The 21,658-nt window shown below is 40.6% G+C and overlaps 2 protein-coding genes and 1 non-coding gene across 9 annotated transcripts; 2 read left to right on the forward strand and 1 right to left on the reverse strand.

Annotated features, from left to right (window-relative positions):
- The first annotated feature begins 689 nt into the window (after positions 1–689).
- Positions 690–13,137, forward strand: MAK16 (MAK16 homolog). The gene is made up of 10 exons (XM_025886103.2): positions 690–780; positions 3,299–3,348; positions 3,440–3,549; positions 3,656–3,720; positions 4,331–4,482; positions 5,688–5,742; positions 10,378–10,452; positions 11,073–11,183; positions 12,317–12,382; positions 12,513–13,137. Exons 1-10 carry the CDS (start codon positions 766–768, stop codon positions 12,705–12,707), a joined length of 894 nt encoding a protein of 297 aa, XP_025741888.1. The 5' UTR covers positions 690–765; the 3' UTR covers positions 12,708–13,137.
- TTI2 (TELO2 interacting protein 2) lies at positions 4,815–21,524 on the reverse strand. 7 transcript variants are annotated; one of them, XM_073902448.1, is made up of 10 exons: positions 20,873–21,524; positions 19,817–20,532; positions 18,264–18,450; positions 17,473–17,565; positions 15,819–16,006; positions 15,604–15,747; positions 14,246–14,408; positions 13,156–13,333; positions 11,439–11,623; positions 10,467–11,154 (listed from the first exon to the last, which is right to left on the reverse strand). In XM_073902448.1, the coding sequence occupies exons 2-8, from the start codon at positions 20,461–20,463 to the stop codon at positions 13,229–13,231; spliced, it is 1,527 nt and encodes a 508-aa protein (XP_073758549.1). In that variant the 5' UTR covers positions 20,464–20,532; positions 20,873–21,524; the 3' UTR covers positions 10,467–11,154; positions 11,439–11,623; positions 13,156–13,228. The 7 variants fall into 7 exon arrangements, with proteins under 7 accessions (XP_025741886.1, XP_073758549.1, XP_073758547.1 ...); XM_073902446.1 differs by having other exon boundaries at positions 19,817–20,529; positions 20,873–21,523; XM_073902449.1 differs by lacking the exon at positions 20,873–21,524 and adding an exon at positions 20,655–20,866 and having other exon boundaries at positions 19,817–20,529.
- Positions 21,223–21,327, forward strand: LOC112834880 (small nucleolar RNA U13). The gene has a single exon (XR_003211057.1). It is a non-coding gene; the product is annotated as a small nucleolar RNA U13 (small nucleolar RNA).
- Positions 21,525–21,658: the final 134 nt, after the last annotated feature.

Genomic DNA, 21,658 nt, shown 5'->3' on the forward strand with positions numbered 1-21,658 from the left:
TATGCCTTTTTTTGCTCTTTTGGTATTAATCTGGCCTTTCTTGAGAAAAACGGTATGAGCTACTAAACGTTTTCTTTTTCCTGTCAAAAATAAAAAGAGGGGGACAAACTTAATCCTCCAATTTTTTTTTTTTTTTTTGCTTTTAATATTACCCAATCCATAAATTTCAAAGGTCAAGACCCAGCGTCTCACCAAACAACAGTGCGTGCAAGGTTAAGCGAGAGGGAAGTGAGTGCGGGAGCGGGAGCGCGGGTCTCAGGTGAAGAGGGACCGAGTTCGAGCTCCACAGCCCCGGCGACGGCGGAGTAAAAGTAATGCAGCTCCCACGGCTAGGCGCTACGGGCCGGCGGGAGGCGGACCGCGCTTTCCTGAGCGCACCCCGCGACAGAGCAGGCCGGCCGCCGGCGTGGGCCAGCCAAACCTCAGGGTAGTCATAGACCGCGCTTTGGACAAGGGCGTGCCCAGCGACCTCCACCTCCGCGCCCCAGGCCTTGGCCGACTCCTGCGCGGAGTAGCAGGGGGCCCCTAACCGTGTTTACCGTCCCAAAGGGAGACCCGGAACAAGATATAGGCAGTAAGAACCGGCGGTGACGGACCGGACGTGTCGGTAAACGCGGAAGTTGCGCCGCCCAAGGGCACTACGCAAGCCCGAGAAATCAAAACTCTCGCGATAGGTGAGACTAGGCTCTCCGGAAGTGATTTTCCGGAAGAAGCATGGCTGCTCCCTAGATCTGGCCAGGCTTTGCATTCTGAACCGCGGACGCCATGCAGTCAGATGATGTGAGTGTCGTGTTTCTCTGCCACCTGGGTTCTCCCGCTTCAGGAGACTCAGAAGCCACTCAGCTGGCCCATCGCATTAGCCTTGTGTTGCTCCAGAACCGAGACTTCTAGAACCCCGATTTCCGAGCGTGGGGCTCTCACGTGTCTACTCGGGATCCCCAGCCCGCTTCCTTAGCTGGGTGAACGGGCTGGAACACCGTCACTTCAATCCACAGGGTTGGCTTATCCAGTCCATGGTACCCAGCAGTGAAGGACTTTGCCTGTGGTGTCACTGGACGTGGGAGGCAGGCGCGGGTGGGGGATGAGGTGGGGGTTGGTACAGCCAAGTTTGGACATGAAATTTAAGGCTCCCTTTCTTCCACGTGTATGTTACTTTTAAGTCTGCTTTTTCTGTGTTAGGTTTTTCTTTACATTTGCTCCATTGGCTGCCCAAGTCATAATTTTTTGGAAGCATCCTCGATTCATTTATTTAATAATGTTTCTTTATTTTTAAAGATTTTATTTATTTTTTGACAGAGAGCGAGAGAGGGAACACAAGCAGGGGGAGTGGGAGAGGGAGAAGCAGGCTTCCCGCCGAGCAGGGAGCCCGACACGGGGCTGATCCCAGGAGCCTGGGATCATGACCTGAGCCGAAGGCAGACGCCCCCTCGATTCATTTATTTAGTTACATGTATGAGAAATAACAGTGTTTACGGTGTGCCAAGTACTGTGTAATTACTGGAGATTTAGTTTTTAATAAGCAGACAAAAGACCTCTTTTCCTGGAGCACTCTGGTGGAGGAGACAGGTGGTATACACGTGAACAAATTGAAAACCATTGTACTGTGTAATAATACTGTGAAAGAAAGACCAAGGTTGATGAAGTAGAGAGTAATTAGCAGAGACCACTTCAGACAAAGCTGATCTGGGAAGGTTTCCCTGAATGGAAGACATTTGAGCTGAGATCTAAAAGATGAGAACAAGCTGGCATTGAGGGGCTGAGGGAAAAGCAAAAAATCCAGGTCCAGGCCATGGGAACAGTAAAATGCAAAGATCTGGAGGTAAGAAAAAAGGAATATATTAAAGAATACCAATGTGACCTGTGCTATAGGAATCGAGGGAAGAGAGAGAGATAATGAGTTGGATATGCTTGCAGGACAAGATCATGTAGAATCTTGTAGGAAGTATTTTTAGGTCTTCTAATGGGAAATGACATCTGACTTATTTTGTGAAAAGTTGTATAGTTATGTGAGAGGCTTTTGAAGGAGAGAAAGAATGAAAGCAAGGAGACTAGAGTATGATGAAAGTAGTTTCAATCAAGGTAGTAATGGTGGAGAGGAAAAGAAGTGGATGAATTTGAGATCTGTATTATTGGTATAACTGAAAACACTACGTGATCCATTCAGTGAAGGGGGAAAGGGAAAAATCAAAGGATTTTTGGATTTGTCCAAATACTTCAGTGGTGGTTATATTTGTGGAGATGGGGAAGGAAAACAGTATTTTGAGAGATGTGGAATTGAGAGCATTTGGTTGTTAATGTGTGCGATACCTTTCAGACATCCAAGTGGAGATGTCAGGTTGACAGTTGGGTGTATATATACTTCGGTTCTGGAGAGAAGTTTGACCAGGAGATGACAATTTGGGAGTCATCAACTTATAGATGATATTTAAAGCCACAAGCTAGAATTAACTCCTTCTTTCCCAGTTTGATTTCCTCTCACCTGTTTCTGTCATCCCCCACCAAAGACACATCCTATAAAATTCTAAAAATGTTATTCTGTTTGTTTACACTTATTTATGTTTTAGGCTTTAACTTCTTTAAAACCTTTCCCAGTTCCTCAGGGCAGCTCACTTGTCAAAGGCTCTTAAAAACTTCTTTTGTGGCACTTAGACTAATGCTTTGTGATGTTTTGTTTACATTTCATTCCCCCTAAATAGATAGATAAACAGTTTAAGGACTATACCTTCTTTGATTCAACAAATACTTGAGTACCTCCTGTGTGTCAGGATTTAGAGATACCAGTGCCTTACATAAATTAAATATACAATCAATGCTGAAAGAATAAAGTACATGTTAGTAGAAGATAGCAGTAGATGATTTTCTTTGCCAGATGAGATCAAATTATGGTACATATATCCAACAGTCTAGTACTGTGCAGCTTTTACAATGGATAATGAACATATCAAGTAAAAAAAGAATGTATATACATCTCATTTTTAAAAATATAGGCATACTGGTTGATGGAAAGTACATGTATAGAAAAAATTCAAAAATATTTACAAAATTCTAATGAAATTTTATCTGTGGGTCATGGGGTGATGGCTATTGCCAATTTGTATTTTATTTTTCTACAGGAATCTTTGTAAAAAAACAGATCAGACTATTTTACAAAGCATTTTTTCCTCCTCTCATTCCTCAAAGACTCCTTTGAGACTTCCTCAGTAAACCAGGGCATTGCCCTAGGGCATTGTTTTCTTGAGTTAATATTCCCATCTGTTGGGTCAAAGCAATTGAATTGGGTTTTTTCTTTGTCTTGTAGGTTATCTGGGATACACTAGGAAACAAGCAGTTTTGTTCCTTTAAGATTAGGTGAGTCTAGATTTGCATATTGAACAAAGATTCCTTCAGTTGCCCTCTTGGTACTCATCTTACAATTTTTGCTCTTTTCCTCCCATTCTAGAACTAAGACTCAGAGTTTTTGCAGAAATGAATATAGCCTGACTGGACTGTGTAATCGGTCGTCTTGTCCCCTGGCAAACAGTCAGTATGCCACTATCAAAGAAGAGAAAGGTAACTCCTCAGTTTTAACTTCCATGAGAACTAGTCAACAGCTCATAAAAGGATGTTCTCTAGTCTCTCTGTAAATAATATTAATGGTATTTATTTTATCCTGCAGGACAATGCTACTTGTATATGAAGGTTATAGAGCGAGCAGCTTTTCCTAGGCGTCTCTGGGAACGGGTAAGACTTGGCATAAAATTACAATGATCATTAATCAAGAGCAAAAATGCCACATGCTTTTCTCTCTTCCTTGACCATAGCTGTATTAAACTTTTCATTAAGATTTATTTGTTTATGAGGGGCACCTGGGTGGCTCGGTCGTTAAGCCGTCTGCCTTTGGCTCAGGTCATGATCCCAGGGTCCTGGGATGGAGCCCCGTGTTGGGCTCCCTGCTCCGCGGGAAGCCTGCTTCCCCCTCTCCCTCTCCCCCTGCTTGTGTTCCCTCTCGTGCTGTTTCTCTCTCTGTCAAATAAATAAATAAATAAATCTTTAAGAAAAAAAAGATTTATTTGCTTATGAGAGAGAGAGTATGAGCAGGGAGGTGGGGGGTGGGCAGAGGGAGAAGCAGACTCCATGTTGAGCACAGAGCCCAACACAGGGCTCGACCCCAGGACCCTGAAATCATGACCTGAGCCAAAATCAAGAGTCAGATGCTTCACCAGCTGAGCCACAATAGTGCCCCTGGATTAAACTTTTGAAGCCAACCTCCTTAGGTCCCATGGGTATCATAGCAGTGAAGACCTAATAATTTACCCTTACTCTTTTAAGCTTTCTTTTTTCTGTTTGATAGGTCCGGCTTCATAAAAACTATGAGAAAGCACTGGAGCAGATAGATGAAAATCTAATTTACTGGCCCCGTTTCATTCGACACAAATGTAAGCAGAGATTCACCAAGATCACCCAGTACCTAATTCGAATTAGAAAACTTACACTAAAGCGACAGTAAGTATTTAGATCATTTATTTATTATATTTATTTTTTAAGTCTATTTTTCCATGGGACATACTAGGAAGATGAGAGATTATGAAATCTCTGGTAATGCTTCTTATTAAATCCAATTTCGGATAACCTTTTATGATATGTTGCAAGAAGAAAGTTTATTTCCAGTTAAAATTGTGCCCTTTGATGCTGCAGGATTTAAAAAACAGTTGAGTAAAACTTGATGATCCCCTCCCTGTCTGACCCCTCCCTGTCTGAAAAGCAGCTTCAGAAAATTTTCTTTATAACTCCCTGACAGAATCATAAAATTAAGGAATTGACGATGACCTAAAAACTTTTTTAAATAAATAAGAATGTAAGAACTTTATTCTGAGTTCACTGAAAACTAATTTTTAAAAGTGATATGAAATCCACAGAATATCTTCCTAAGGAGTGATAGATCCTAATACTTCTTCTTTGTGACCTGCAGAGAAAGCTAAAGATGGCAGTCTTCTACAGAAAATTCTTCTTTGTTAAAACTGAAGCATTAATCTTGGCATAGTGAATGCCCTCAGAAGTCTCAGAACGCCTAAAGAAAACAAAAAGTAAAATACACATTAAAATACATATGAAGGGCGCCTGGGTGGCTCAGTTGGTTAAGTGACTGCCTTCAGCTCAGGTCATGATCCTGGAGTCTCGGGATCGAGTCCCATATTGGGCTCCCTGCTCAGCAGGGAGTCTGCTTCTCCCTCTGACCCTCCCCCCTGTCATGCTCTCTCTCATTCTCTCTCTCAAATAAATAAATAAAATCTTTAAAAATAAATAAATAAATAAAATACATATGAAAATGTCTGACTTTCTATAGCATTAAATACCTAGAAAATTGTTAAAGTATATAATCTTGGCTATATTGAGCTGAGCCCTACAAAATCAACTCCAATCCTTTTTTCTCCTCATTTTTTTAAAGATTTTATTTATTTGTCAGAGAGAGAGAGAGAGTGCGTGAGCACACAAGCAGAAGGAGTGGCAGGCAGAGGGAGAAGCAGGCTCCCCGCTGAGCAAGGAGCCCCATGTGGGGCTTGATCCTAGGACCCTGAGATCGTGACCTGAGCCGAAGGCAGACGCTTAACCGACTGAGCCACCCAGGCGCCCCTCTTCTCTCTTTTTTTTTAAAGGTACACGCAGAACATGCACTTCGGTTTTCTGATAATGTGTTCTGTTTTCCGTAGGAGGAAACTTGTTCCCTTGAGTAAGAAGGTGGAACGGAGGGAAAAAAGAAGAGAGGTAACTTATTATTTTGGGATTCATAGCTTCTGTATTTTCATTGAGGTTAGGGGTGTGTAGATAGGGATCATAAAAAAGATTCAGTCACTATTTAGTCTGTGAACTGCTTAGGCCTTGGGTTCACTAATGGATAATACTGTTGTATTAGTTGTATAAGATACCGGATATTCATATTTTAAGTTTATGATTTTCAGGGCAGGTTAAAGTAAGGGTTCTTAGGGATATATATAATGGAGAACAGAAGGAATACCTTGTCTGAAATTCTTGAGGTTAAATGTTTCAGAAATCAGACCTTTGGTATGTTGCCTTTCTTACACATCGCATACTACTCTCAACAGGGTTTGAGCATTCTTTTTTCTTTCCCCCCCCATGGTAAACCTCTTTAATTCCCATCCCTTATTTCCCCCATCTTCCCACCCACCTCCCCTCTGGTAACCGTCAGTTTTCTATAGTTAAAGAGTCTATTTCCTGGTTTGTCTTTTTGTTTTCCTTTTCTTGTTTTGTTTCTTAAATCCCACATTGGAGTAAAATCCTATGGTATTTGTCTTTCTCTGACTTATTTCACTTAGCATTATACTCTCTATCTATGTCGTTGCAAATGGCAGGGTGTCATTTTTTTATGGCTGAGTAATATTCCATATATATACACGCTTCTGTATCCTTTCATCAGTCAGTGGACACTTGGGCTGTTCCCATACTTTGGCTATTGTAAATAATGCTGCAATAAACAGAGTGGCGCATGCATCCCTTTAGATTAAAGTATTTTGGTATTTTTTGGCTAAATAGCCAGCAGTGTGATGCCTGGCTCGTAGGGTAGTTCTATTTTTAACTTTCTGAGGAATCTCCATACTGTTCTATAGTGACCGCTACAGTTTGTATTCCCACCAGAATGTGCTGTTGATTTTAGCCATTCTGACAGTGTGAGGAGATATCTCATTGTAGTTTTGATTTGCACTTCCCTGATGATGAGTGATGTTGAGCATCTTCATGTGTCCATTAGCCATCTGGATATCTTCTTTGGAGAAATGTCTGTTCATGTCTTCTGCCCATTTTTTAATTGGATTGGTTTTGGGCTGTTGAGTTTTATCAGTCCTTTATATATTTTGGATATGTCTTCTGCCCATTTTTTAATTGGATTGGTTTTGGGCTGTTGAGTTTTATCAGTCCTTTATATATTTTGGATATTAACCCTTTGTCAGATATATCATTTGCAAATATTTTCTCCCATTCAGTAGGTTGCCTTTTAGTGTTTGTTTTTTTTTTTTAAGATTTATTTATTTGAGAGAGCGAGAATGAGAGTACATGAGGGGGGGAGGGTTAGAGGGAGAAGCAGGCTCCTCGCTGAGCAGGGAGCCCAAAGCGGGACTCGATCCCGGGACTCCAGGATCATGACCTGAGCTGAAGGCAGCCGCCCAACCAACTGAGCCACCCAGGTGCCCGGTTGCCTTTTAGTTCTGTTGATTGTTTCCTTTGCTGGGCAGAAACTATTTTGATATAGTCTCAATAGTTTATTTTTGCCTTTATTTCCCTTATCTTAGACATAACTAGAAAAATTTGCTTATGGCAGACATCAGAGACATTACCCCTGTGATCTCTTCAAGGATTTTTATGGTTTTGGGTCTCATATTTAGCTCTTTAATCCATTTTGAATTTATTTTTGTGTATGGTGAAAGAAAGTGGTCCCATTTCATTCTTTTGCCTGTGGTTGTCCAGTTTTCCCAGTACTGTTTGTTGGAGAGACTGTCTTTTTCCCATTGTATATTCATTCCTCCTTTGTCAAAGATTAATTGACAATGTAATTGTGAGTTTATTTCTGGGTTTTCTGTTCTATTCCATTGATTTATGTGTCTGTTTTTATGCCCGTACCATTCTGTTTTAATTACTACTGCTTTGTAATATAACTTGAAATCTGGAATTGGGATACCTCCAGTTTTGTTTTTCTTTTTCAAGATTGCTTTGCCTATTCGAGGTTTTTTGTGGTTCCATACAAATTGTAGGATTGTTTGTTTTACTTCTGTGAAAAATGTTGGTGGTATTTTGATAGAGATTGCATTTAATGTGTAGATTGCTTTGGGTACTATGGACATTCATTATTTGCTCTTCCATCCCACGAGCATGGAATGGAATGTCTTCCCATTTCTTTGCATCCTTTTGGATTCTTTCATCACTGTTCACAAAATACAGGTCTTTCACCTCTTGGGTTAGGTTTATCCTTAGATATTTTATTGCTTTTCATGCAGTTGTAAATGGGATTGTTTTATTTCACTTTCTGCTGCTTCATTATTAGTGTGTAGGAATGAAACAGATTTCTGTACACTGATTTTGTGTCCTGCGACTTTACTGCATTTGTTTATCAGCTCTAGCAGTTTTCTGGTGGAGTCTCTAGGGTTTTCTATTTCTAGTATCATGTCATCTGCATACAGTGAACATTTTACGTCTTCCTTACCAATTTGGATGCCTTTTATTTCTTTGTGTTATCTAACTGCTATGGCTAGGACTTCCAGTACCATGTTGAATAACAAGTGGTGAGAGTGGACATCCCTGTCTTGTTCCTGACCTTAGGGGAAAAGCTCTGTCGTTCCCCATTGAGGATGATTTTGGCTGTAGGTTTTTTATATAAGGACTGTATTATGTTGAGATATGTCCCCTCTAGACCTACCTTGCAGAGAGTTTTTATCAAGAATGGATGTTGTACTTTGGCAAATGCTTTTTCTGCATCTGTTGAAATGATCCTGTGGTCTTTATCCCTTCTCTGAATGATGTAATGTATCACGTTGATTGTTTTGTGAATATTGAACCACCCTTGCATCCTGGAAATAAATCCCACTTGATCATGGGATATGATTTTTTTTAATGTATTGTTGGATTTGGTTTGCTAATATCTTGTTGAGGATTTTTGCATCTGAATTCATGAGAGATATTGGCCTGTAGCTCAGAGGAAATTACGTTGTTCTGCTTTTACCAAGTAAGTTTGAAGCCTTCTGAAAAATGTCGATTTGGAAGATTTTTAAATCAGCTGGAAAATTACATTTCCAGATTGTGTGATTTATGGGAGACATATGTTTTCACAATGTCACTTATAGATGTAATCACTTTCCTTTTTTAAATGTTCTATCCACAGAACAAGTTTAAAAACATTTTAAACTCACTGTTAAAATATTGCTTTTCTCTTGAAAGAATGGAGTAAGTGTATTTTTTAAAGCTTCTGTTGTTACATTATTACAGTCATTTGTCATCCTGGAAAATTTGGAACATTTTTCTTTTTGTGAAAAATGCATAATTCTTTTAAGATGTAGAACTCTTTTTAAGTACTAAACAATTAAATAGTATACCTTTATAACTCTTCCTGTGGTATTGCAAAGTATTCAGTATCTATAAATCCACTTAAGCAAACATCAGCTGCCGTATGCTGTAATCATGTGAATAAAAGTAGTGAGAATCCCCACTTTCAGACTCTGGGCAGTATTTTTCCCTTAGGTTATCTTCCTCACTGTATTTGACACACAGCTATTTGCTTTATGGCCAGAGTTAAGGCACCACTGTTATTATGCATAAAAAAATGTAACTTAATTTTTAAAGAAAAAATACATACACAGCAATTTTGACTATTTTCTGCCTACATCTCAGTGGATTGCCCTTGAGGTGTGAGCACCCACTTGAGAGAACAGTGCAGAACATCACGATAGCCTCTTAACTGCTCATGTGCCCCAGTATGACTTTTTTCTTATTCATAAAATTTTATGATCTTTACTATTAAATTAATGCAGTCTTAGGCGAGGAAGATAGACTGAGGTTAGATTTTTATGTTTTGTTTGTGGGTGGTAGTTTGATACCATGTATCATTATCGTTTTTGATGCAATCATTGGAGGAAGAGATTTTTAATCTTTTTTTCTGTCTGTCACATGGAATCTAACATGGTTTTAGAAAAAGTAGGAGTCAAAGTCTCTATTTCCCTTTCTCAGCTTTTACAAAATCTGTTTCAGGATTGGTCATTTTTTGTTTTTTTTTTAAAGATGTATTTATTTTTTGAAAGGGGGCGAAAAAGCAGGGGGAGCAGGAGAGGGAGCAGCAGACCCCCCCACTGAGCAGGGAGCCCAATGCGGGGCTCGATCCCAGGACCCTGGGATCATGACCTGAGCTGAATGCAGATGCTTTACTGACTGAGCCACCCAGGCGCCCCAGGATTGCTCGTTTTCTAAGACACTGAAATGCATATAGACCTACATGCTTTGTGTATCTATGAAAGGCTTTGTTAGAATTTAAAATGCTATTTATAGTCCAGCGGCCTTTCTCTGCTTCTGGCCCTCCCCTCTGACTCTGAGCAGTTCTCTGGTTCTGATGGAGGCACTGATTTTTGTAAAATTTTATTAAATAAAATGGCCTGGATAAGCCCCCCCCCAAAATAAAATAAAATGCTATTTATAAAACCATTGGAATTTTTAAATTTAAAAGGTTCCCAAAGTTTGAAAGCAGGAATATATCTGGCCGGAGAGGTATGAGTCCCGGTGATAGCAAGAGGGGGAAAAAAGTGATTTTTTTTTTTTTTTAAATAAAAACTTGGTTTCTTCCACTTCTACAGGCTGAAAATGAGTATTAATGAAGTAAATGGGTTTACTCAAATTTTTCTGTTACAGGAAAAGGCATTAATAGCTGCTCAGCTGGATAATGCTATTGAAAAGGAATTGCTGGAGAGACTGAAACAAGATACGGTGAGAAAGCCAGGAACTTTGGGATGTAAATTTTATTTTTTAGACCAATATCATGCTAGGAAATAGTGGGGAAATGTGTTTTATTTTCAAAGATGCTGGAAAGAGCTTCACTTTGATTTTGTTCCTGGAATAAAACAAATATATAGGCCTTGGCTTCTCCATTTTAGTTCCAGATCTCTGTATAAAAGACATGCAGTTTTGATCCTCCTGCGTATTACCCTAGTCTTCTAAGGTTCTTTAAAATGAGTTTTTAATTCTCTTTTTAAAAACTAGTGTCATTTAAAAGACAAAATGAATAAAACTTATTTTTTCCTTATCATTTCCTTTCTGTCAGCAAATTTACGTTTGTTCCAACCCATGGGTTTTATACACTACTAAGTTTTGAGTGATGTGCTTTTCTATTCTTCATGGAAGTTACCGGTCTGATTTTAACCACTGATTATTTAAAATGTGCTTTTAAAGACATTGTTGGTTCTACGCTTGAAATTAATACAGAAATATTACTACTTAATCAACTTAAGTATTCTCATTTAATCACTGAGGAATATGCTTATTGGCCAGTGGACTTCAAGTGTGAGATTGAGATGTCATTAAAGCCGGTGTGTGTTTCTGTCCTTCAGTATGGTGACATCTACAACTTCCCCATTCATGCTTTCGACAAGGCCCTGGAACAGCAGGAGGCAGAGAGTGACTCTTCAGATTCTGAGGAAAAAGATGACGAAGATGAAGAAGTAAGCCTTGTTTGTTTTTGCTTCATCACGCAGTAATCTGTAGAACTGTATCTCTTTACCTGTACTTGAGAGAATATCATTTTCATTCCGCTAACCAAAAATAATTCTTTGGTCATTTTTTTCTATTATGAGATTAATTTTAGTTCAGCCAACAAACTATTTACACATTGACAATTTTAATCTTACTTATAGGCATTCTAAAATTTTTCCTACAAGGGGACAAATGAAGAATCCTCATCAGCTGATAGAACATACCATTAAAGGGACGCCTGGGTGGCTCAGTCGGTTAAGCATCTGCCTTTGGCTCAGGTCATGATACCGGGGTCCTAGGATCGAGTCCCACGTCGGGCTCCCTGCTCAGCGAGGAGCCTGCTTCTCCCTCTGCCTGCCACTCCCTCTGCTTGTGCTTTCTCTCTCTCCCCCTAATAAATAAATGAAATCTAAAAAAAAAAAAAAAAAGAATCTACCATTAAGGAACCTCCTGAAATTTATACAGGATTTAATTTCACTATTAATATAGGGGAGGTACTGGAATGATTGTATTTTTAGGAAAAGGCCAGATTTATCAAGTAGTTGCTTAATCACATGGTACACTCACATAGGCACATAGGTGTATTTTTTTTTTTTTTTAAGATTTTATATATTTGTTTGACAGAGACAGCAAGAGAGGGAACACAAGCAGGGGGAGTGGGAGAGGGAGAAGATGTGGGGCTCGATCCCAGGACCCTGGTATCATGACCTGAGCCGAAGGCGGATGCTTAACAACCGAGCCACCCAGGCGTCCCCATAGGTGTACTTTTCCTAAGAGTAACCCTTTTTTGGTACTTGAAATTAATAGGTTTAATTAAATGTACAGAATTGTTTGTAAAGCCCTACCTGTATACTGATTTTTTTAAACAAATTAAAATGAGGATGTTTTACTCTCTGATGATTTATATTAGGCATGAGAATTGATATCCCTGAAATGTTTTTAAATCAGAAGTAATTAAACTTGGAAATAAGTAGATTTTGGTTGAGCCTAGTAAGTAGACTGTGAATCTCTGTTATTTATGCACTTATCAAAAAATAAAACTAGATGTGTAAGCTGAATTTTCATTCTGTATTTTGAACTTAACAGCTATGTGTTTTTTTAGGATGTGGGGAAGAGAGAGTTTGTGGAAGATGATGAGGTGGAGGAGAGTGATATAAGTGATTTTGAGGTGAGATTTTGGGCTTTCAGGGAAAAGAAGGTTTCTGAACACACAGGCCGATAAATTCTCTGGTTCTAAATTGAGAGTACAATGAAAGGAGTTTGGGGGATGAATTTTCTCTTTTCTTTCCCTCTATCAGGATATGGATAAACTGGATGCCAGCAGTGATGAAGATCAGGATGATAAATCCTCCATCGAGGAAGAAGAAAAGGCCCTTGATACCAGACATAAAGGCAAAACACCCTTGAAAGGACCCTTGCGGAGAAAACGAGCCTATGTGGAGATAGAGTATGAGCAGGAGACAGAGCCTGTGGCCAAGGCCAAAACAACGTGACTTTCCTTTGGACATTTATAAATAGGACTGAACATTTTCAGCATCCTCCTTTCTTTTACCATAAACGTGCACACCTCCAGTTTTAGCTTTCATATAGTACTTAACACAATATTTGTGTTTTTAATATTTATGCTACTTCTGTGGGGCACGAAATCTGGGAGGGAGCGGAGGAAGCCTTAAGTTGTGAACAGAGTATTTTTATAGCGTTGGCATATGCTTTGAAGTAACAGCTTGAGCCCAAGAAGCTTAACAGATGAATTTGTGGGTATAAATATTTCTAAATTTTAAATGCTATCCACCCGTTTCCTTGGCGTCCTCCCCTCCAATCCCCCAACTTTATTTAGAAGTGCCCAGACTTCATTTTTTTTCTTGTTCTCTTTTCCCTACTTCTTTGGGAATAAAAGAAGGAAAGAGAAGGTCTAAGTTATAATGTTTAGTGTGAAAATACCTTTTTTCTTAAACAATTCCATTTACACAGTTGGAACAAGAAGAAAAGCCTTCCTGCTTTAGGAAAGACAAATTTAAGTTCCGTCGCAGGACGCGTCTTCAGACACCTGCTGCACTTTTCTGATACAGTTCACCACCTTGCTGTCTTCACAGCTTTGGAGAATTTTGACCAGGAGACCCTGAAACATGAAACCAAATAGGCTTTGATTTTTCTTTTTAATTGGTATTTCTTTTCCTTTTACCTTGGTTCTTCGTGGTACCACAGTCAAAGAAAGGATGAACAGACAAGACTAGAGAGCAGTTTGTGGAACAGGTGTTAACGTTAAAAACAGTGTCGTTGTACATGGAAGTGTCCTGTTGGCTCAGGAAGAAGCGAGTTAATACCAGCCAGTGCAAATCAGATTGGATCCAGGGACTCGAAAACTGCCTGAGATGAAAGAGCCAACACAAAGAAATTTGAATACGCTGATAAAACAACAAACTACACTATTTCTAAATACTTTTAGGATATGCATTCCTTTTTGCGCTGCTTTATAAATTTAAATATAAATTTAGATTTCTAAATGGAAGAAATGAGGCAATAGTTTATTAAATATATATAAATATACACACATAGCTATTACATGCTTTGGCTTTGAGAAATTAACTTTTGTGGAATATGAAACTAAAGGAAGAACTCCCATGTGGATAAATAAGAATATGGAAAAATACAGTTGCCCCAGAAAAACTGGAAACATTTCTGGGATCGATCTGAATCACTCTACTTACATTATTACTCCTTGGTGGTTTATAGCTCATTATTTCACCATTTAAAAAAAAAATTCAGATGACTAAAACAGAATTTAAGTTTTATAAACCTCTTAATCTTTTGTGCATTTTCTGTCCTCACCCCAGAAACCTTACCTTTTGGTCTAAATTCTGAATAGCTTTAAAAGAAAAATAAGGTGTTAATCAACCTCTGTTGAAGGCTAGCGGTCTCCAAGGTGGGAACCTGAACCCTCCATGTTCATTTACAAACTTGGTCAGGCATGTGAACAGTAAATTTTCATCAGTCATAGGAATTACTTAAGGACCAGGTTGCAGACTCTTACCTTCACCTGTCCTTGAGAACAGTGGTCCAGGAGAATCAGGCAATCTGTGGCTTCCTCTAATAAGGTGTTCTTAACAGGCTCAGGTGTAAGGTTTGGATCCTTTGCTACATCGCATATCAGTTTCAGGAGAGCCTTCAGTAAGACCACAAGTCTACAGGAAACTCTGGAATCAAGAAGAAAAAGTTATGTTCATACTCTAAATCAGGATATTAAAACTGAGATTTCAAAGGCCATCTAAGTTGTAAAGCCCTCATTTCCTAAATGAACTAAAGTGAACTGAAAGACCACGGAGCCCCTGTACTTTTTTTTTTATATAATAAAAAAACCTTAAAAGCCTTAATCAAAGCTGAAAAATAATTTGTAGTGGGAAAATATGCATACTACATCATATTTCTGGGCAGAAATGTGACTGGAAGAGTAAGTTTGCATCCCTCGATTTAGTAAATATGAAGCCCGTTTCCTACATTGTTTGCTGCTCAGCTTTCCTGTCATCAACATAAAACCTGTTTCCCACTTCCCAGCCCCACCGCTTCCATACAGGCATTCATTTTCTAACCTTCCTACTTGGGCCTGCCAATCTCCACCTGGAACGTTAACTGGATTCAATTTCATCATCCATCCGTTCAGTCTGTTCTAGTCCATCCATTCTTCTAATGTTTGTGTATGTAATAACCAAGTACTGAGAAAACTTGTATACTCAGTATCCCAGAGTGGGCTTACAGTTCAGTAGGGAAGAAAGACAGGAAGTAAACAAAGACAGTCCAGTAATAGACCTAACTAAGGGTAAAGACTGGGAAGCTTCTAAGGAAATAAAGAGTATTATGGTTCAGAACAGATAGAGATGTTTTTGGAGCACTGGACTCTAGGTGAATTAAACTTTGTTGTCCATGCAAGAAAAGTACTTGCTGACAAAACATGTCTGGGTTCCAGTTTATTGTTCCTGACACGAACCTCCAACCAGAGTTGGAATGCTTTCTAAGCAATCATCAATTAGTATTCTCCTGGTCACTGCTCTGCAGATGTTCAGTACTGTGTTATGAAGTTCTCTGTTCTCAATTAGATTTAAAAAACTCTGGGGTGAACAAAGTTAAGCATTGTATCACTTCTAAATAGCCTCTGAAATTCTAATATACATTATAAACCTAGAGAGAGGTACCCCTGCAGTAACAATGGGTATATTTTATCTTTTCAATGCGACTTCCTCATTTCAATATCCAATAGAAATGTAAAAATGGAGATATTCAAATATAAGGTATGTCCTTAAGACTTTGTACTGAAAGTACACCTGGGCAATTTCTGAAGAGAGTATTGGCTGAGTTCTGCCCCTCTTGGCACACCTGCCTGCTTGGCTGTTTTACCTGGGCCATGCATACTGCATGAGCAGTTTCAGAGTTTCCAGTATCTTCAATCTAGCCTCCTCCTCTGGTCCATCATAAACCTCCAGATAACCAATGATGACTCGCTCCAGCCTCTTTAAGTGCCGGACAGTTAGAATCCCCAACCTAAAAAGGAAAGAGAAAATGTGGCACCAAGGAGATGAAGAGTAGGCCGGACCAGCAGCCCAGGCACTCGCCTCTTCACAAACGCTGGGAGGTTTCTCGCGTAGGTCCTGCGTAAGAGAAGGCGGTGCTCCGGCTCCATGTGCGTCAGGATCAACTGCAGTACCTCATCACAGTGCGTGGTGGGTCGAGCGGCACCTCCCTTCCAGTGCAGGCCTTTCTCTAGGACGGGGAATAAATCTAGCAGACACAGGAGCACAGCCTAGGAGGAAGTAATAGAAAAGAACTGTTCGTCTATTGGCATTCACATTCACTGATTGGTCTAGCAATTTTATTAATCTATCCTTGGGGTCCGTGTGATAGAATTCTGAAAGATACCAGTAATACATGAAGTGTATATTACTTTATATTTTCAAGCTTGTTTTACATCATCTCCAAACAAGTTAACACCCAAGCAGGGGGAGTGGGAGAGGGAGAAGCAGGCCTCCCGCTGAGCAGGGAGCCCAATGCAGGGCTCGATCCCAGGACCCTGGGATCATGACCTGAGCCGAACGAAGGCAGACGCTTAATGAATGAGCCACCCAGGCGCCCCTAACACCTTCTCTTCCAGACTGTTCTTTGCTAAGCTATGAAATGGGACCTTATGGGCACAGCTGGGACTTTAACGGAAATTGTAGGAATCTAAGTCTATTGCCACTAAATTTCTAAGTTAAATTGATAGTTACACATACTCACAATAAAACTGCTCCTACAAAGAATCTACGGTGGTCCTCATTTGTATCCAGTCTGACCACCCTATGTGAAGTTTCAGTATCTAAGCACTCCCTTCTAGCTCTCTCGGGATTTTTTTTTTTTCTCTTAGTTTTGTTTTGTTTTTAAACCATCATCTAAAGAGCCCTAAACTTTTTGGCTGTCAATACCTGGATTCTCAATTTAATACTTAATATTTAAAAAGAAAGGTGGCTGGGGGGATTGGGGAAGGGAGGACAGGCATTAAAAAAAGAGGCTATTTCTACCTCTGATTTTATAGAACTTGTTTCTTCTGTCTTCAGAATGTTCTTGCCTGTCCTAAGAAACTTCTGTTCATCCTTCAAATATCACCTCCTTCCTAAATCCTCCTAAAACCATCCCAACACCACCAAACCTGGTTAGCCGCCCTTTGCTGGACACCCACTGCATTCTATACAAACCTCTTCTTAATAGATTTATCACCCTGTACTATAGACATGTATAAATACTCATTTATTTACATGCCTTTCCAAAGGGTTTCTTAAAGCCAGAAACCCTGTCTGATCCATTCACTCTTGGAACCTACAATGGTTACTCACACACAGTAGCTATTCAATGTCTTTAGGAAGGAAGAGTGGCACTATAATACCCAACTTACAAAGAGTTTCAAGTGTGTGTTGATACAAAGAGGCAGAGGACACAAGTTAATAAAAATAGAACTTTTCAGACAAAGCCGCCCTCAAGTGATACAGAATTGACCCAGATGCGAAGACAAAACACTGGCTCTTCTGTGGAGACTCAGAAATGTGGATGCCTGCTCAGTGCTGAGACATTTTCACTAGTCATTTGCTACCTCTTTATTTTCAAGTTGGCTATGACTTAGTCATCATCCTCACTTTCCAAAAGAGGAAAATGTCTCAACTATTCTTATTCACGTAATACCACCTTCTATTCAAATTTGAGAACTGAGTACAATTACAATTACAAAATTACAATTACCTGAATGAGGTTGTACTCTGGTGTGTACAGGTGGTTGAAAAGGGCATGGTAGAGGACCTGGGCTCTGTTATACTGGAGCAAATCAGCAGCCGGCTGCAAGCAAATTACCCAATTAAAATTTTTCCAAGGTTGCCAAAATGTTGATTTTTTTTTTTAAGATTTTATTTATTTTTGTGAAAGAGTGAGAGCGCGAGCATGTGCACCCAAGCAGCATGGAGGAGCAGAGGCAGGGAGCCCCATGCGGGACTCCATCCCAGGACCCTGAGATCACAGCCTGAGCGGAAGGCAGACACTTAACCGACTGAGCCACCCAGGCACCCAATGTTGGTAATTTTTGAAACTGAAGTATGGATACACAGAAGCTATCATGCCATAGGATTCATTATACCACTCTCTACTTCTGCGTATATTTTAAAAGCTCCAAAATACACAGTTTTAAAAAAAAGTTTCCTTGAGTAACATAATAATGGCTTGCATATTTGGATAAAACCTCTTTCAGTTTCTGATTTTTTTTGCTCCTTGAAAGTCAACTGTTAATTACTCAAGGTCTGGTTATTCAGTTTGACATGCAGGATAATGGTCCAGGAGTCTTACACATGTTACCTCTGAGGTACAATTTACTAGGTTGGCAGAAGGAAAATATAAAGAAAAAAATATAAATAAGTGAATTTAGTCACATAACAACATTAATAGGAAGCTAATAAAAGATAAAAAAAGACAACAATAAAATGGTATCATGACGACTCAATCTGTCCCATCCACACAGATGGCAGAGTGCAGAGGCTGCTTACCACATTTAGCACAACGTGATGGAGGCAGTGCACACCCAGTATCTTGTTCTCGGTTTGATAGTCATCCGAGATGAGCAGTGATGGGGGGAGTATCCTTTCCAGATGTTCATTCAGCCAGGGTCGGGTGACCTGTTGCAGAGTCCATGAGAAAACATGTTTGGTGGCAGGGTTTTTCTTCCAGGATTCCCTACATGGAAATGTGAAACCACATTAAGTAAAGTGACATGGAATCAATCAGCAAAGAAAATCAACCTCTTCAAGCTAAACAGAGCATTTTCTTGTCCTTGAAAAGAATACATCACACGTAACTCTTGATGTTATACATTTTAAGATTTAGATCAAAATAACTTACAGAACTTGCACTAAAGAACAAAAAACAACCTGACACTAAATACATTTAACAATGAATCTGCCAGGGCTCTGGGTCTAAAGCTTAGCCAATGAGGAGCCATTTATAACAGTAGCTTGTAAAGAATCTGTGGTGATGGCGTGGGTGGTTACAGGGAAGATCTGCTAAGAAGGGGGCGCCTGGGTGGCTCAGTTGGTTAAGCGACTGCCTTCGGCTCAGGTCATGATCCTGGAGTCCTGGGATCGAGTCCCGCATCGGGCTCCCTGCTCAGCGGGGAGTCTTCTTCTCCCTCTGACCCTACCCTCTCTCATGCTCTCTTTCTCTTTCTCATTCTCTCTCTCAAATAAATAATAAATAAAATCTTTAAAAAAAAAAAAAGATCTGCTAAGAAGGGAGACAGGAGTAAAAGAAACATCTTCAGTATTATAAGTATTACAAGGGAGCAAGTGAATAGATATTTGAACAAAAGCAATTTGCAGCTTATAAAGTGGGCTTACACACTTTACTCAACCTTCAAAATAACTGTGTAATAGATAATATTATTTTCATATTACAAAAAAAAATGCAACAGGTTCAGAAAGGCTCTCTGACCTGGTCCTACTCAGAACCAATAAAAAGTACCAGACTACTTCAAAACTCCAAGTTCCTGATAAAATGACAGTTAGGTACACATTTTTCTCTCATCTCTTTCATGTTACTAATAGTAATAACATATAAAGTAGCAAGTGGAACTCACAGAAAATACTTTAGCTGATAGCAATCTAAAGGTCTTTTTTTCATCCCAAACACCACTTTCATATCTAACAACCATCCTCATCTAATAACTAGTGATGAGTTTCAAGATCCCTACGTTTAAATTCAAATCATAAGTTTAAATCCTCTCCAAATCCTCATCCTCACCTAACTTAAGAAACCTTAATATAAATAAATGGGACAGACCTTCCGATGTCCAGGGCAGTTGTCAAGAGGGCCGGAAAGAGCACTAGGGAATGGAAATCTGACGACCTAGGCTCTAATGTCGAACTTGCCAATATCTGATAATGTCATTGATAGCAAATTGCAACCTTCCTGGGCCTTAAGACATCTGCTATTATCACAACACCTTTATCTTACCATCGAAGAAACTCGGGTTTCTTTGAGCTCTAATATTCTAAAATGTTAGGCTGAAGCTCAAGTTAGTGGCCCTTTTGACAAGAATACTCACTTATTCAAATCAGGTTTGAGAAGCTCCATTATTACAGTAAATCTCCCTTTCTCATCTTCATTTTCTCCGTGCAGAAATCCTGCCACAGAACCACACTGAGTAACTCGGAGGAGTAAGGAGAGCACCTCTCCAGCAACGTCATGGGATCTCGGGCTGGTCCATGGTTGCTCTAAGCTGTGTGTGACCGCGAAAATATAGATGGGTCCTGCCAAGTGACGGAGGCCCATCTTCCATGTAGGACAAAGCATGGAATTCTGGGCCGCCTCAACTTTCCCCAACAGTTTAAGAAACAGTACCCCAACTGCTGCCGCTTTCTCGGCCACTTCAGAGTGGCCATGACCTCTACCTTGCTGCTCCTTGGGTGGGGCTGCATACTTCTCTAGGGCTTTTGCCACCTGCCCCAGCATCTCTGGCATTCCGCGGGGCGACGTGCCACTATCCTCAAATAATTGATCACATTCTGTGGCTTCTATTAGAGCACCGAGGTCCTGAATTACTGCACTTCTGGCCTTGCCCCGTCGGGACTCCTGGCTGGTAAGACGGTGCAAAACCTGGGAGAGAGACTGTCCGAGGGCGGAGGAAGGCCGCTCTCCCGGCAAGGAAGATCCTTCCTGCGATGGGGATTCCCGAGAGCTGTCCTGCTCCATTCCTCAGACTGCGGCAGTGATGAGCGGGTCTCGTCCAGGAAGCCAAGATGGGAGGCTGGTGGGGATCTGCTAGAGAAAATAAGATCACCCGAAGGCTGGAATTCTCCCAAAGAACGCAACTAAAACCAAATAAAACGGCAAGACGTCGGGGGGGGGGGGGGGGGGGGGGGGGGGGGGGGCGCGAGTCTCACCCGCAAAAGAGTAAAGTCTGCGTAAAGGAAAAGATGCAGGAAAGGGAAAGGAGCCTCTCCGGGAGTAACAGAGCCTCAGACTCCCAACAGTAGATCAATTATTCTTGCCTTTCCGAAGATTAAAAACAAAAACCCTAAGAGTTTAAGAAATAAACCCCTAAGGCAAGACACAAACACCTCCATGGGTGGCGCCTCCACACCTTCCACCACTGCAGTACCTTTTAGGATCCGGACCCAGCTCGCCTCGCTGCCGCAAAGCACAAGGCTAACTTCCGCCAATATTCAGGCAACACTTCGTCATTTCACGACGTGCTTGTCGTAAAGCAACAGAGACCAGGTTCCCCCAAAAAGGTAGTGTTTGGACGAAAAATTTGCATAGACATATCCGCTCGCTAATTTTGTTTTTGTTTTCATTTATTAAGGTAGAAACAAAAGAAAAATACCGAAGATATTTTAAAAGTATATCCGATTTCACTGTTGAGACTGAATATATAAAGCAAAAGTCTGTCACCCTTTCTTAAAAGTCAGTGGGACATACTCGGCACTCCTTAACAGACACAGCCGCGCGATCCTTTTGTAGTTCATAAGCGTGATGATTGGGTGTTCACGCCGTTGTGTGACATGTGCGTCCCTCTAAACCTTGTTACGATCTCGGCACATTACCCGTCTGACGTGAACTTGGAGGATCCTTTTATTCTTCAGTGTGTTGAACGAGTTAGAGCTTTGGTTATTCCGAGGCTGCGTTGCGTCTGTGGGTTGTAGAAGTTGAAAGCAGTTTCCACGGTTTGTGATCATCTAGCTAAAGAGTTTCGGAGTTCGGTCTGTTGCGGGGTGTAGCTTTTTATCTACGAGCCGGCTTTTTAAAGCGCTTATCCGTAGACGGCTGCGGGTTAGGTCCCAGTGTCGGGCGAGGGCTTGGCTTGTGTAACTCACTCTCCACCAGGGGCGGGGCGGTCGCACTCCAGGCGGGCCCGCGGGTGTGAGCGCGCTGTGCTCTGGGCCAG

Source organism: Callorhinus ursinus, unplaced genomic scaffold (genome assembly GCF_003265705.2).
Source record: "Callorhinus ursinus isolate GAN/ISIS: 27379988/994484 unplaced genomic scaffold, GSC_fseal_2.0 scaffold17, whole genome shotgun sequence".
NCBI classification, from domain to species: Eukaryota; Metazoa; Chordata; class Mammalia; order Carnivora; family Otariidae; genus Callorhinus; species Callorhinus ursinus.